This window comes from Marmota flaviventris, chromosome 20 (genome assembly GCF_047511675.1).
Source record: "Marmota flaviventris isolate mMarFla1 chromosome 20, mMarFla1.hap1, whole genome shotgun sequence".
In the NCBI taxonomy this organism is placed as follows: domain Eukaryota; kingdom Metazoa; phylum Chordata; class Mammalia; order Rodentia; family Sciuridae; genus Marmota; species Marmota flaviventris.
In genome coordinates, this window is record NC_092517.1 from 5,238,164 (window position 1) to 5,252,754 (window position 14,591).

A 14,591-nucleotide genomic window follows, 5' to 3' on the forward strand; every position below is an offset into this window, starting at 1 on the left:
GTCAGCAGTAGCTGAAAAATACACTCGGCATGGACTTCCCTTGAGATGATCATCAACATTAGTAAGCAAGCTGCCCAAAAATGTGGCACTGGGCAGAAATCAAGTAATCAAAAGCTACTTTCTGTCCAGCAGGGAGAAAGATTCATTTCAGAATCAGTTAAAGTATTATAAATGGACTTAAATCTTTGGATCACAGGAAATGGACACCACGTTTTGAAACAGAAACATCTACTTTATGACTCATCCAAAACTCAGAAACTAAGATGCTCACTCTCCCCAGAGTGTTCGGATGATAGAAAACAGTCCTTAAGATTCTGGTAGGAATATTGCTACCCTGAAGAGGGAACTAAACTAAACTGATTCCACCAGGAAGAGAAACAGACCTGGAGAGAGTCACTGTTGAACGGATACTCATTGGGCAGCAGCTCTGATTACTTGGGAGAACTCAGGAGTTAAATAATGATCAAACCTGGCAATGTCTATGCCTCAAGGAGATGAGACTCCAGCAAGGAGGGAGGGCAGCAATCAGATGACCACATGCAAGATGTGGTATGCATGTGGCTCTAAGTGGTGCCCCAGAACATAGCAGGATAAGGCGATATCAGGAGATGCAGGGCTGCTGATTAGATGTGGACTCAGGGGGCACTGAGGACATACTGCAGGGAGGGCCTAAGAGAGGTAGGAGTGTCTCCTGGCCATCTGGACAGCAAAGGTCAAGGACCCGCAGGAAAAGTAGAATGGCAAGTGGGCTCAGGAGAAAATGAGCAGGAACAGGAAGTGGGGGATAGATTGTGGAAGACCTTTTTGGGTATTTTAAGGATTTATATAAAGAGTGGATGGAAAGGGACTGGAGGGGTCTGAGCAACAGTGTGACACCTTTAGGATCACTCTGACCCAGGGCAGAACATCTCGACAGTAAAGGCCAATACCCTGATCCATGGGAGAAATGGGGTAGTGTGTTCTAGGGTGAATGCACTAAGTGGTAGATTCTCAGCAAATTTAAAGTCAGATACTGCATCCATTGTAGGGTATGAGAGAAAGAGTGTTAATGACGACTGGGATCCGCTGGCCCAAGGGACTGAAATAATGGGGGTTGCTTTTGCTGAAATTGTAGAAGATACAGGTTTGTAATGGCTGGGAGTGCAATCAAGAGCTCAATTTAAGAAATGTTCAATTTGAGATCTTATTAGATAATTCTTGAGGATGTCGAGGGCCTGGATCCATCCACATTGACAACCACAGTTACCTCTTGAATTTTCGGTTATGCAAAGCAAAATATTGGTCCTACAGATTCTTTCTTGTGAATTCTGGATGTAAAACTCTGACAAAGTCTCCTTTTAGAAAGTAACGACATTTCCATTTTGAAGCCATCTGCCACTATTCCTCATCAGCCTCACTGACGATGATGTTGTCAAGAGCTCACTCTCTGGGTTGCATGTGACAGAAACACAACTTAGATTACTTCAAGAGGCTAATCAATGTTAACTTAAAAATGCTTTTAAAAAGCCCAAGTATTTGGATATCAAAAAAATTAAGTGTTTAATGGAAGCTACAGTACTTTCCTTGAGAATCCTTGTGTTATTTTACGTTAATCAGAAATATCACCTATGCTCTGTGCTGATATAAGCCTTGCATATAGAATTCCAGGATTCTGAGTAGGTGACAGTTGCACCTTGGAAGCAAGGTAGTAAAAGGCTGCAGTGTGTGTTCCGAATTTGCAATGTGCTGACAAGAAGAAGCTTATCCGATTAATGATAGTACTTCCAGGTTGACCTAGGTTTTGAGGATTCATCCACTCAGCCAGCCTTTCCACAGATAATGAGTGCTAGGTTTGGACTGGTGAGTGAGTTTGGAAGGACTCTTTCCCTTCAAGGGTGACACATCGAAGGGGGAGAAAGAGAGCAAGTAAAAAAAAAAAAATGCCATCTTAGTTCTCTATGCACCAGGGATACAGATCATTTTCTTCCTAGTAATATTCACAAGCGCATTACTATAATTCTTAAACAGGATTCAGAGCTGGACCATGTCAAAGGTTAGGATGATTAGTAGGAATAGTTTTAGAAGAGTCGGTTTTACTTCTACTTTGGCATGTTTGAACAATTGTTAACATAAAATTTAAAAATTAAATGTACCGTTTAATATGCCCAGGGATTTTAATGATCTTTTATGGATTTCCCACACATTGTAGCAAACTTTTCCTTGATAACATCTGCAGGTCACCATGTAGAGTGTAGGCAAATTGAAGCACCAGGAGGGCATAATTTTGAAGAGATTTTATTCAGTTGTTGAAATTCCTATCAGAGGACTGATCTATCAGCAAAGAAACCCTGTCTATCTGTGATTACCTTACCCAGCTCCTAAGCACAGAGCAAACTCAAAATAGATACTAGCACCACATGAGTCATGAATATTTTAACCATATGGTTAGAGGAGTGGGTAAGAACGTTTCTGGGTCTGTATGGCTGTCCTGCCACTTTCTCTGCTATTTCTGTAAAGTCATCTAGCCCTATGTGCCACAGCCCTTTCAACTCTAGAGTGAGGATCCTCACCACTTCCAAGCCATGCAGTCGCTGTGAGAATTAAGAATCAATACAGGAAAAGTACTTGGAACTGTGACTGGAAATTGCTCACTAAGTATTAGTCATTCATAGTATAATTATCATTATCACTGTTACAGGCAAATTTCTACTTTAAATTGGTTATTTATATGCTATATCTAAATTATAAAAGGTTTTTTCCTTCTTCTTGCAATTTTATTTCATTCATTGTATGTTATTGTTACATTCTCACTAACTTATAATCAGCTTCTTCCTTTGTGAACTGTCTTCCCAATTCACTGTTTTTCACCAATTCCGTCATGACATTAAACCATCTTGTGCGACCATATTTCCCAATGAGTAATCACATCGATTATCAAGTCTGAAGAAAGAGCTCAACAAAGCTGTCTGCATACATCTTCACAATCAGAATTTCAATATATATATATATAAATAATGGTGTATTTATATGTTTTACTAATTCAGAACTGTTACTGGGAAAGACAAACATATTTAGTAAAAAGTTGTAAATACAGAACATTTTCAGTGTACGTATTTCCAAACCAATGTTCTGCTTTTTTCTAAGAGCAGCCACATGATATGCATGATATTGGTTAGCCTTCCCTCATGACTGGGCAAGGATAATGTTCAACTGCCATAGGAGCTGTTGCTTATGAAGGTACTAAAATGCTTTGTTGCTAAACTTTTGCTCTGTGATATTCATTATGCTGGTAAGCTACCAGCCATGCTCTTTTCCCCCTTATACATAATGCAAAGATAAATGTGCAAACTTCCCTGATAAAATTGATGCTTATTAATTAACATATAAAGCAGTAGGATTATGTTTATATATATTTTAAACTATCAATAACAATGCTGGCCCATTATATCCAACTTCATGTAATTAAAGTTGTTAGACATTTTAGCCAGTAAATGTATGCTTTCAAATAAATTTGGAAATAATATATGAACGCAGGACTGGACTAATGAAATTGGTGACAAAACATAATCACTGCCTCACTCCTTCATAAAATCAGTTAAGCAGATAAATTTACTAGAGTAAATTTTGAAAATAAATTAAGGAAATGGTTTTCTGCAAGCAAAAATATTAATGTGCTAAAATCCCCTAATTTCTTCACTCCCCTTTCTTATCACCTGTAGAATGAAAATAAGAAGGAACTGAGCATGGACAGCTTGGCTCATGAATGCTCTCAGTCATTTTTGGCTATAAAAGAATAAACAGCACAACTCAGATAGGTGCGCTGTGACAGAGAAGCAATGAGACACCACGATCAGCTGGGCATCATGAGAACATTTCAACTGGAATTTCTGTGGGACACTCCAAAATGTAAACCAATGATTTCTCATAGGCTACTTAAATCATAACTGCTCATTACTGCAGGTGAGTTTACCTGTGAATGCACAGCCAACAGAAACTCAGCTTTGAAGGTGACACAGCTATCTCTGATTCCATTTTCAAAGTATCAATATCTACGTGTGCACCAGAATCTCCTGAGCATTACCTGTTAAAGTATACTGCCATCTTTTGAATAATGTGAGAAAGAAAATTAAAGAACGAAAAAAACATACCACTTCCAAGTCGTTGGTATTAAGCTTATTTCTGCTTATCAATAACACCCAAGATTTGGGGGAACTAAAATTTAATGGAATTGAACCCATTGAAATGCATCCCATTTAAAAAGAACAGTGCACCATAAGGTTTTTCAAAAGGTGCTTATTCATTTTCATATGGAGCTTCCATTTAAATATTTAGGGCTATCATGAAGACTAGACTATGTGGGGCTTGAGTAAGGGTTTGGACCAGTTTTATATCACTCAGTGGGATTAATGATCTGACTAGTCCACTGAAAATGTTGAAGGATGCCATCATTTTTAATACAGACTATTTTCCCAGATATTCAAAAGGTGGGAAAATACATACGGGTTTTCTTGGTGGTCGCGTTAACTGTGGCACTGAAGGGGCCAGTGCCTGCACTGTTGTATGCCCGGACAGCCGCGTAATAGGCAAGGTTGCTCTTCAGTCCCCGGAGCCTGGCTGAGGTCTCGTTTCCGGCCACTCTCACCTTGCTGGAGGACTCCTGCTCTTCCCCACTGACCCAGTACCGCACCTGGTGAGGAAGATGCACCAGATGAGAAGGCTGGACCCAGCACCACCTTCCTCATTCTGTGGTTTTCGTTAAAATGAGGACTGCGATTTACTTTCTTCTTTATTTGACAAATACTTCCAGAGGACCTATTGTGTGCCAGGTGCTGCATTAGGCTCTGTGGCACAGCAGTGTACACACAGGAAAGGAACCCTAGAAGGAGAATGAGGACAAACATGTACACAGACAGAGCAGATAAATTCAGAGTGTTGAGCATGATCAGACTACGATATCACAGTGGGAGAAGGAAGGGGAAATTGCCTGCCTTTTCAACCCTTAACCAACTGAGCCCAAGGTCAAGTCCAGAACACTGGCAGAAAGGCATGAACTCTATGGACAGCTGAGGTTCCTTCCTGGAAGAAAGTGAACTGTCAGAGGAAAACATTATTAGATTGACTGTCCTGCAGTGCCAGCCACTGTCAGGTGACTAACAGTGCACACAGAGCTGCACCAGAGGGAGTAAAAGCAGTTAAAAGGGCTGATTTTCAATAGGAATGGGCATTAAAATATTTTTCATATATTTCATTATCCTGGGCCACGCAAAGTGATCTTAGACATACCAGGACATATAAAGAACTCAAAATACTTAACACCAACCAACTAACCAATCAATAAATGGGCTAAGGACCTGAACAGACACTTCTCAGAAGAAGGTATACATTCAATCAACAAATATAGGAAAAAATGTTCAACATGTCCTGTAATTAGAGAAATGCAAATCAAAACTACTCTAAGATTTCATCTTACTCCAGTCAGAATGGCAGCTATTAAGAATACAGAAAACAATAGTGTTGTCGAGGATGTGGGGGAAAAGGCACACTTACACATTGCTGCTGGGACTGCAAGTTGGTGCAACCCATCTGGAAAGCAGTATGGAGATTCCTTAGAAAACGTGGAATGGAACCACCATTTGACCCAGCTATCCCACTCCTTGGTTTATACCCAAAGGACTTAAAAACAGCATACTACAGGGACACAGCCATATCAATGTTTATAGCAGCACAATTCACAATAGCTAAATTGTGGAACCAAACCAGATTCCCTTCTATAGATGAATGAATAAAGAAACTGTGGTATATATACCCAATGGAATATTACACAACATTAAAAGAAAATAAAATTGTGGCATTTGCAGGTAACTGGATGGAGTTGGAGAATATCATGCTAAGTGAGGTAAGCCAATCCCAAAAACCTAAGGCTAAATGTTCTAATAAGTGGATTCTGATCCATAACAGGGAGGGGGAGGCATGGGAAAAATGGAGGAACTTTGGTCCTGCAAAGGGGAGAGAGGGTAGGGATGGTGCATGGGGGCAGGAAAGATGGTGGAATGAGATGTACATCATTACCCTAGGTACATGTATGACTGCACATATGGTGTGATGCTACATGGTGTACAACCAGGGAAATGAAAAGTTGTGCTGCAATTGTGGACAATGAATCAAAATGCCTTCTGCTGTCATTTATACCTGATTAAAATAAATAAATTAATTAAGAGAAAGATATACAAACATATGGTGAAAAAATATGAATATAAGAGAATATTTGCTGAAGGGAGGAAAAAGGTAGAGAATAAAATAAAAATACATTCTTAAGTACTTACAATTCACACTATAAAGTATTTTACTATAAAGTTTTGTGTGCTTTCTTTTTTTGAACATACAGATTGTCTATAAATAAAGTAAAAACAAAAATTTATGCAAATAAATGGTTTAGGAAAGTGTACATATTCTTTGTGTAGATAAGACCTGGTATTACCATCTGCTGATCTAAAGCAGGGGCCACATAGTTAACACGACAGGTTCTCACAAGGGCATAAGCATATTTCTTACTTTTATAAATATAGACAATCTCTTCTCTCTTCTCTCTTTCTCTGTCTCTCCTTTTTTTTTTGGTGTTGGGAATTGAACTCAGGGACACTCAACCAGTGAGCCACATCAAAATCCCTATTTTGTATTTTATTTAGAGACAGGGTCTCACTAAGTTGCCAAGTGCCTTGTGGTCCCTAAGTCTGGCTCTGAACCGGCGATCCTCCTGCCTCAGCCTCCTGAGCTGCTGGGACTACAGGTGTGCCCACCACGCCCAGCTCTACTCTCTTCATTGCAGTATACGGCCACCTTATTCTGGCCTTTATGTTTTACTGTTGAAGGCAAAATATAAAAATAGGAAATAATTATTATAACTTATACAACTAAAAAGCAATTTGAGCTCAATGAAACTGGCAATAATTGATTCTGAGTGCACAGAATGTTGGAAATGGTAAAGGCTTGTTACCACACGAAACAAAAACAAAAACTTAAAGACTAAGAACATAGCTCAGTGGCCAAAAAAGGAAAAAAAAGAAGAAAGAAAAAAGGAAAGGAAAGAAGGCTTAAGGGACTGGGAAGCTGGACATAGGACAGAGCAGATTTTTAATAATGGAGCTACTCAGCTTTGCCTGATTGGAGGAGGATAGACTTTCTATTTAATTAATTAATTATTTTTTTTTAAAAAAGCAGAGTTCTAATTTTCATGTAAAATGTCCTAAATTTAGGGTTGGCTCAAAACCAATACTGTGTTGATCAAACAAAACGTGCTTATGGGCCACAGCTGATTACAAGTGTCAGTCCTCTGTACAAAACACTACAACTTATTCTCTCTTAAAAACACCACTGGGTGAGCGTTAAGGTCCTAAATGATAAGTTAAAGCAAATTATATATTGTGCTAGATCAAAATCTCCCTATGTATGTGCACATGGAAGGATAAGCACCCTTATATTCACACAAAATGCTGATCTTATGGATGCATTTATGTGAATTTCTCTCAGAGAAGCTTTATTAGTTTTAATAAGAATCTCAAAGGGAGGATGTGAGCCCAAACAAGTAGTATTGAAGTGGATACATGGTTTCTTTTCTAACGCCATAGCCAAATAGCCTGTTAATGGATACTAAAAGCTTTTATATATGGTAGACTCACCAAGAGAAAACACTGTGTGTTGTTAGGTCTAGATGAGCCCTAAATGATAAGATGATTTCCCTGCTCCTAAGAGCATTGTCTAGTTATTAACTAAGAATGATACAGATCAATAATTATAATAAAATGTACCAGACACAAAACCTGAAGCTTGGGATAGAGCATAGACTGGGGTAGCATATAAATATGACTGTAAGACGGCAGCACGGAGGATTCAGGTGGTAAAATCAGGACCGCCCAAGCTTCCCTCCCCTGTCAGGTTCCAGTGCCAGGGTTGTTCCTTTTCTGATATATCAAACTGGTTGAACACAAGTTGCCTAAGAAAATGTTCTTAGGAGACTGATTTAAAGAAGACATAAAAATAATTTATAATTGGTAATGTGGAATCTCTTTTTATAAATCCGTTTATAGAAAGTACTTGAAAGTTCTTGATAGCGGCATGTTTTAAAGTACTTTAACCAATCTCCACGCATCAGAAGGAGAGCTTTATTTTTAGATCTTAGTTGCTGAGAGGTATTAGAAACATTTAGACACAGAGAAAAATTGTGACAAAGTTGAACATGATACTAGTTAGTGAAGACTGATTATATAATCTTCTTAAACAGCTTTCCTTAAAGAGCTGAATAAATATTCATGTAACTAAAACATAAGGAAACAGAGACGTGCCACTAATATTGCCAATTTTCTGAAAGAATTCCATTATGTTCCAAGAAATTTTGTTCAAAAATGCTTCTATAAGGCTAGATCATTTTTTTAATAAGGTGGAATAGTTAAGAAAGAAATAAGAAAGACAAATATCCCATTTTCCTCTCAGTTGTGTTCTGGATTTAAATAATAAAAGTACTCCAACTGAGAGAAGAGAATATTTCTATGCTAATTTGGATTTTTATGGGCACAATCACAATACAGGGATGGGGAAGGAAAGATGTCTATGTTGGAGGAACAAACTTTGAAAATGTAATTGTGCAGAAAAGGGTGAATATAAAGTTGACAGAATATGAAGGTGGCATCTACAAAGGATGATCAGAGAGATGCACATTACCAAACACAAGACACACCCTGTTAATAAAAAAGCCAGTGTAGATACGACTAGAGGCAGGCCAGCTAAACACACTGATGAGTAATGGATTATAAAATAACTATACCTAAAATGTCCAAGTCTGTTTGAAAAGAGATTGAATCTATTATGCAAGAATAGGAGATAAAGAAAAAAGATCAGCCCAATTTGAAAAACAATAAGTAGGACTTGTAGACCTGAAAAAATGCAATGATTAAAATATCAAGGAAATCAGTAATAAGAATAAAGCTATAGACTAATGGTGGAAGGGTGAATTAATGAGCCCAGGACATAGCCTGAACAAAGAAATGAAAATTACCAAAGCAAAGCTGTGGCATTGAGAACAGAATGCAAAGTTCCAAACAGAGTTCCCAAAGGAGAGATGAAGGAAAAGGCAATGCTCAGAGGAAAAAATGGCTGAGATCTTTCCAGAGCTGAAGATATGGGCATCTTCATGGTGCAAACTCTGAATTTAGTGAGGGAACAATAAAAGGCACAGGAGAGGTTGGTTAAGACTGCCTTGGGTTCTCAACCATGCTTCATCCCTAAGAATCTGAGGGATCCAGTCTGCTCCTGTGAGCCGTTCCTGAGCCCCTGAGTTGGGGTTTGCAGGTGAGGCTGGGGCCTGGGAGGGAAGAACCTCATTTCCTGACAGAGTAGACAGCAATAACGCAGGCCATGATGGGCAGGGGCCTCTAGGTTCTGGTCATTACTGCTGACAGTGGACCTGTACACACAGCTGTCCCCCTGATCCATGTGTTTTCCCTCTGTGGTCTCAGCTGCCCTCTTTCAAAATGGGCAAGAAGGGTAACAACATACACAAAGATACTTTGAAAGACTACTTTCATAAAACCTTTATTATAGTATATTGTTATAATTGTTCTATTTTATTATTAATTATTGCCATTAATCTCTTTATTGTGCCAAATTTACAAGTTGAACTTTACTGTTTATGGTTTCAGGCAACCACCGGGGGCCCTGGACCATGTCTCCTATGGATGAACGGTGGCTAGGGATAGAACCCTCCATATTGTGGAATTACTAAATGACTTAAACGGCTTCAGTCTTAACAGTTTAAAAATGTTTCCCTCCTCTGACCATGGAGATCCACCAAACTCAGTATTCAAGTTCTCAAATTTTCTGCATCTATAAACACTGGTAATTCAATTTTCTGATGAGATAATATGGTATTTTTTTTCCTTCAGAAAAATAAAACCACTTCACAAGTCAATATATTTTTATCTGGATAAATAAACAGAAACAAACTTGAAGAATGTCAAAACTAAAAATATAATTTCAGTTTCTGTAATTTGGTTATTCCCCAAACTAATGTTCTTGCTCCAAGTACTCCTTAATATCCCTGCATCAGATCTTTCATTTAATTTAAACATAAAATGAAATATAGCTTACAAAACTAATGTATTTAAAAGTAGAACCTCTTTTTAAGGCTTGAAGGAAACAGGTGTTAAGTTGGAAATACTCTTTTAATAGATTAAAATAATTTTATGTGTATTTACAGATTTCTAGAGATGAACACTTTAACTTAGCTATTAGATTGGGCACGTTTAAATCAGCAGAAGCCAGAGGGGGAAATGCATTTGAATGTCTTTTAGGGAGATAAGTCCAGGTCTGTCCTCCCTCTGCTCTCAGCCCAGGGAGAGGTATTGTGTGCATCCTTGCCCTCTGACTTCTCTTTGGGTTTAATCAGTAGGACTCAGGAGAGACTGGGATGTTTACTCCCCACCATTTATAGTGCTGTGCCAGGGTTTAGTAGGGACCTTCTAACAAAGAACACAGCAGCACATGGCCAGTGAGGGTCATTCCCAGAATCCCCCACACAGAGTGAAGCCTGCTACACACTGGACCCTCTCCTCTCTGCTTGTCTCCATGGTACTGGAAACCACTCCTGCTGCATCACCAAGCCTCTGTCCCTCCCAAAGTCTGCCTTTTATTCACCTAAACACATTTTACTTTTTTGATATTGATGTAAGAATATCTCAACTGTCTGTACCCAATTTTCCTATGTACGTTCAACTCATGCCACAGTGAATTGAATTCACTGCAAGACAGCAGGAGATGAGACCCTGGGCACATAGCTTTTCTTCAAGTGTAATTTTCATATCCTCAAAAGAAAAAAAGACGGTACTCAAATATTTAACATCTTTTTCTATTCTGATTAAAATATCAGGCTCTGTGCACATTCCATACAGCTGTGGGAACAGGAGGCTGGAGGAAGGCATCTAGAAAGTTTGGTTTGGCATTCTGATATATTACATTTCTTAAGTTCCTCTGCCACACTTAAAAAATAATCCTATGTGGTTCCCCCCAAATATGCAACTCTTATTATTTTGCAAATGTTGACTTGTTTCATTTGCTTATTAAATTTGTTCTTCCCAAGGTTTATTCTTTCTTAATGTTTAACTTTTATTAACATGTAGTAATGGTACATATTTAGGGAGTGCAGCGTGATACTCCAATGCCTGCATGTACTTCACATAGATCAATCAGAGTAATTATCTTTTCCATCTTGTTATCATTTCTTTTTGTTTGGAACCTGGGAGTTCTTCATAGAAACAGTGAATAGATTATTGTGAACTAGAGTTTATTTTTTCAAAGCACAAAAGGACTTTAAAGCCATGGTATATTCCAGGCAGGAACTCTAGCTCTCTCTCTCTTGGTGCCCACTCTCCATGAACTTAATGGCTCTGGATCCTCTTTTGCGGGTCTGCCTCTCTTATTCCTATCCAAAAGGGCACCAGGAAAGATCTGAGCCTGAGTTTAAAGGCACAGCAGATGAAATAAATTGGAGTCTAGGGAAATGAGCTCAACTACTGGTTGGTCAAATCAGAAAGAAAATTAGTCTAGATGCTAATGATGATGTGTGCTCAGCATGTTGCGAGGCACACGATCAACTCACGCCAAGATGAGAGAAAGGCAGGAGATATTAACGATTTTAAAGCCAAACTGGGGAAACTGCAACCCACAAAGTTAGCCACAGGACTGATAATTAAATACTCTGCTAAGTCATTTATTTTTCTAGGTTAATTTTTAAATCATTACTGAAACGAACAAAAGACATATTTTTAACTTGGTGGAATTACATAGATTATTTGAGATTTTTTTCTAATTAGTACATCTTTCTCTTAGCTTGTTGTCTTTCTCTTCATATATTCTACCAAGCACTTGGGGAAGAAATTTTTAATCCTTGTTTTTCCTTTCAATACAGTATACATGTTACATTTGGATATTTTGTCTGCTACTCTTTATACAAACAGATGTGATGAATTTATTTTAAAAAAGTATTTATTTTTTAGTTATAGTTGGACATAATACCTTTATTTCACTTATTTATTTTTATGTGGTGCTGAGGGTCGAACCCAGGGTCTCCCATGTGCGAGGCGAGCGCTCTACTGCTGAGCCACAATCCCAGCCCCAAGATGCGATGCATTTTAACCCATAATTGATACCAAGAAAAGTTCCATTTCCTTCTCATCTTTTGCCTCCGACCCTCGTGGCAATAGGCATGAGAGCCACTCGGGGAGTGTATTTCCCTTGTGAAAAGTAGAAAGTATTCTTCTACTCTTTGCTGCTTTTCAGTTTTCTTTTTCTTTCAATGAAATCTTACCCTGAAGCCCAATATCTAAACAGAAAAAAAGCAGAAGCTGCAAGTCTCTCAGGGTGGTTTTAACAATGGCTGCTTTATCTCTTGCAATTCTCAAATGATGCTATGAGTTATGGACGACTGTTACTCTATTCTAACTGAGCCTTGGAGAGCTTTAATAACTTGCTTAAGAACATGCAGCAGTGAGATAGCAAAGCCCAAACTGCATTTTTTCCATCAACACATAGTTTGTGCATGTCACCCATGTGCCAGATATTGGTCTGTGAACTTGGGAGATATCATTAAACAAACACACAGAGTCTCTGTCCCTTGTGGAGCTTATATAGTAACCTACTAGTTTTGAATGCAGAACTGTCTAATTCCAAAATGGTAGAGCCTTAACTAGAAAATACAAGTTTCCACTAGCATTCTATGATGTTCTTCAGTCAAATACTCTTTCCTGACATGGCTAAGAGATACCATTCCATTTTCATATAGAATATTTTTACCTGGATGAGTCCTTATCAGTTTAAATTGATATGGAAAAAAAATTAGCATCTCCTTGCCCTCATGCTCTCCATTAACTACCATCAACTCTCAAGACCCCTACAATGCGTATAAGCCCATAGTTCTCTTCTACGTAACCTCTCCTTCAGTTCTCTCCAGTATTTCACAAGGTATAACCAGTTTGGGGATATGATTTTGCCATTGTGGCTCATAAAGGGCAATTATCCATAGTGGGCATGTGTCTCAGTCCAACTCCTTCACTTAGGAGAATCAAATGTGTTCATTTCTTTTTTTTTTCAGTTTTTTTTTATTGGTTATTCAAAACATTACAAAACTCTTGACATATCATATTTCATACAACAGTTAATAATATGGCATTATGTAAAAATGTGGATGTGTAATCGATGTGATTCTGCAATCTGTATTTGGGGTAAAAATGGGAGTTCATAACCCACTTGAATCGAATGTATGAAATATGATATGTGTTCATTTCTTTAAATTCCCTTTTCTCTTGCACATGAGAGATCACATTGGACCCTTGACTTTATCTAGTTCTGGTTGATTTCACTTCGCACGATATTCTCCAGTTCCATCCATCTACCAGAAAATGCTGTAATTTCATTCTTCTTTAAGGCCGAGTACTCCATTGAATATGTATTCCACATTTTCCTTATCCATTCATTTGCTGATGGACACCTGGGCTGCTGCCATGTCTTGTCTGTTATGAATCAAACTGCTATAAACGTTAATGTGGCTGTATCACTACAGTATACTGATTTTAGTTCTTTTGGATAAATACCAAGGAGTGGGATATCTGGGTCACATGATGGATCTATTCCTAGTTCATTGATAAATCTCCATACTGCTTTCCAAATTGGTTAGTAGTAATTTGCAGTGCTACTGATGATATATGAGTGTACCTTTCCCCCACATCCTTGCCAGCATTTATTATTTGTATTCTTGATGATTGCCACTCTAACTGGAGTGAGATGAAATCTCAATGTAGTTTTGATTTTCATTTCTCTGCTTGTTAAGATGTTGAACATTCTTAATATTTTTCATATTGTTAGCCATTTGCATTTCTTCTGAGAAATGTCTGTTTAGTCAGTTTTCCAATTTATTGATTGGGTCATTCCTTTTTTTCCTGGTGTTAAGTTTTTTGAGTTATTTATATATTCTTGTTATTAATCCCATGTTAGAGAAGTAGCTGGCAAAGACTTTCTCCCACCTCTCCATGTTTTTAGCTACTTCCTTTGCCATACAGAAGTCTATGTCTCATCCTGCACAAAATTCCACTCAAAGTGGAATAAAGACTTAGGAATAAGACCAGGAACATTGCAACTTCTAGAAGAAAACACACAGTCAACACTCTACCATATGTGTACAGGCATTCATTTTGTTAATAAGATTCCCAAGGCTCAAGAAACAAAGCCAAGAACCAACAACTGGGAGCTCAATTTCAATTACAAATTCAGGTATTGCCCCTGAATGGCCTGTATGCAGAGCCTCACTGCTCCAGTGCTGTCTCTGTTTCATTTGATAATATTTATTCAGGCCAATGCGATGTGGTTACAGGGAACAGAAACTCTCTTGAAGCTGCTCAGATAGAAAGGGGGTTCACTTTCAAGAAGGACAAAGCACTATGAAAAAGGATGTAAGAAGTCCACTTGAGAATTGGGCAGTTGTCAAAGAGCTCTTCTATTTTACTCTTGTAAGGTTGTAGGGACCTTGTTTCTCTCCTTGTGAGGGTGAAGTGGGGAGATATCTGCTCTCT

The 14,591-nt window shown here is 38.3% G+C and overlaps 1 protein-coding gene across 1 annotated transcript in view; it reads right to left on the reverse strand.

Moving 5' to 3' along the window:
* Nucleotides 1-14,591, reverse strand: part of Cntn3 (contactin 3) — a 225,978-nt gene that overhangs the window by 13,506 nt on the left and 197,881 nt on the right. Inside the window, exon 20 of the mRNA XM_071605959.1 lies at nt 4,480-4,666. Within this exon, the coding sequence (XP_071462060.1) occupies nt 4,480-4,666 (187 nt within the window). The remainder of the gene's footprint in view (nt 1-4,479; nt 4,667-14,591) is intronic.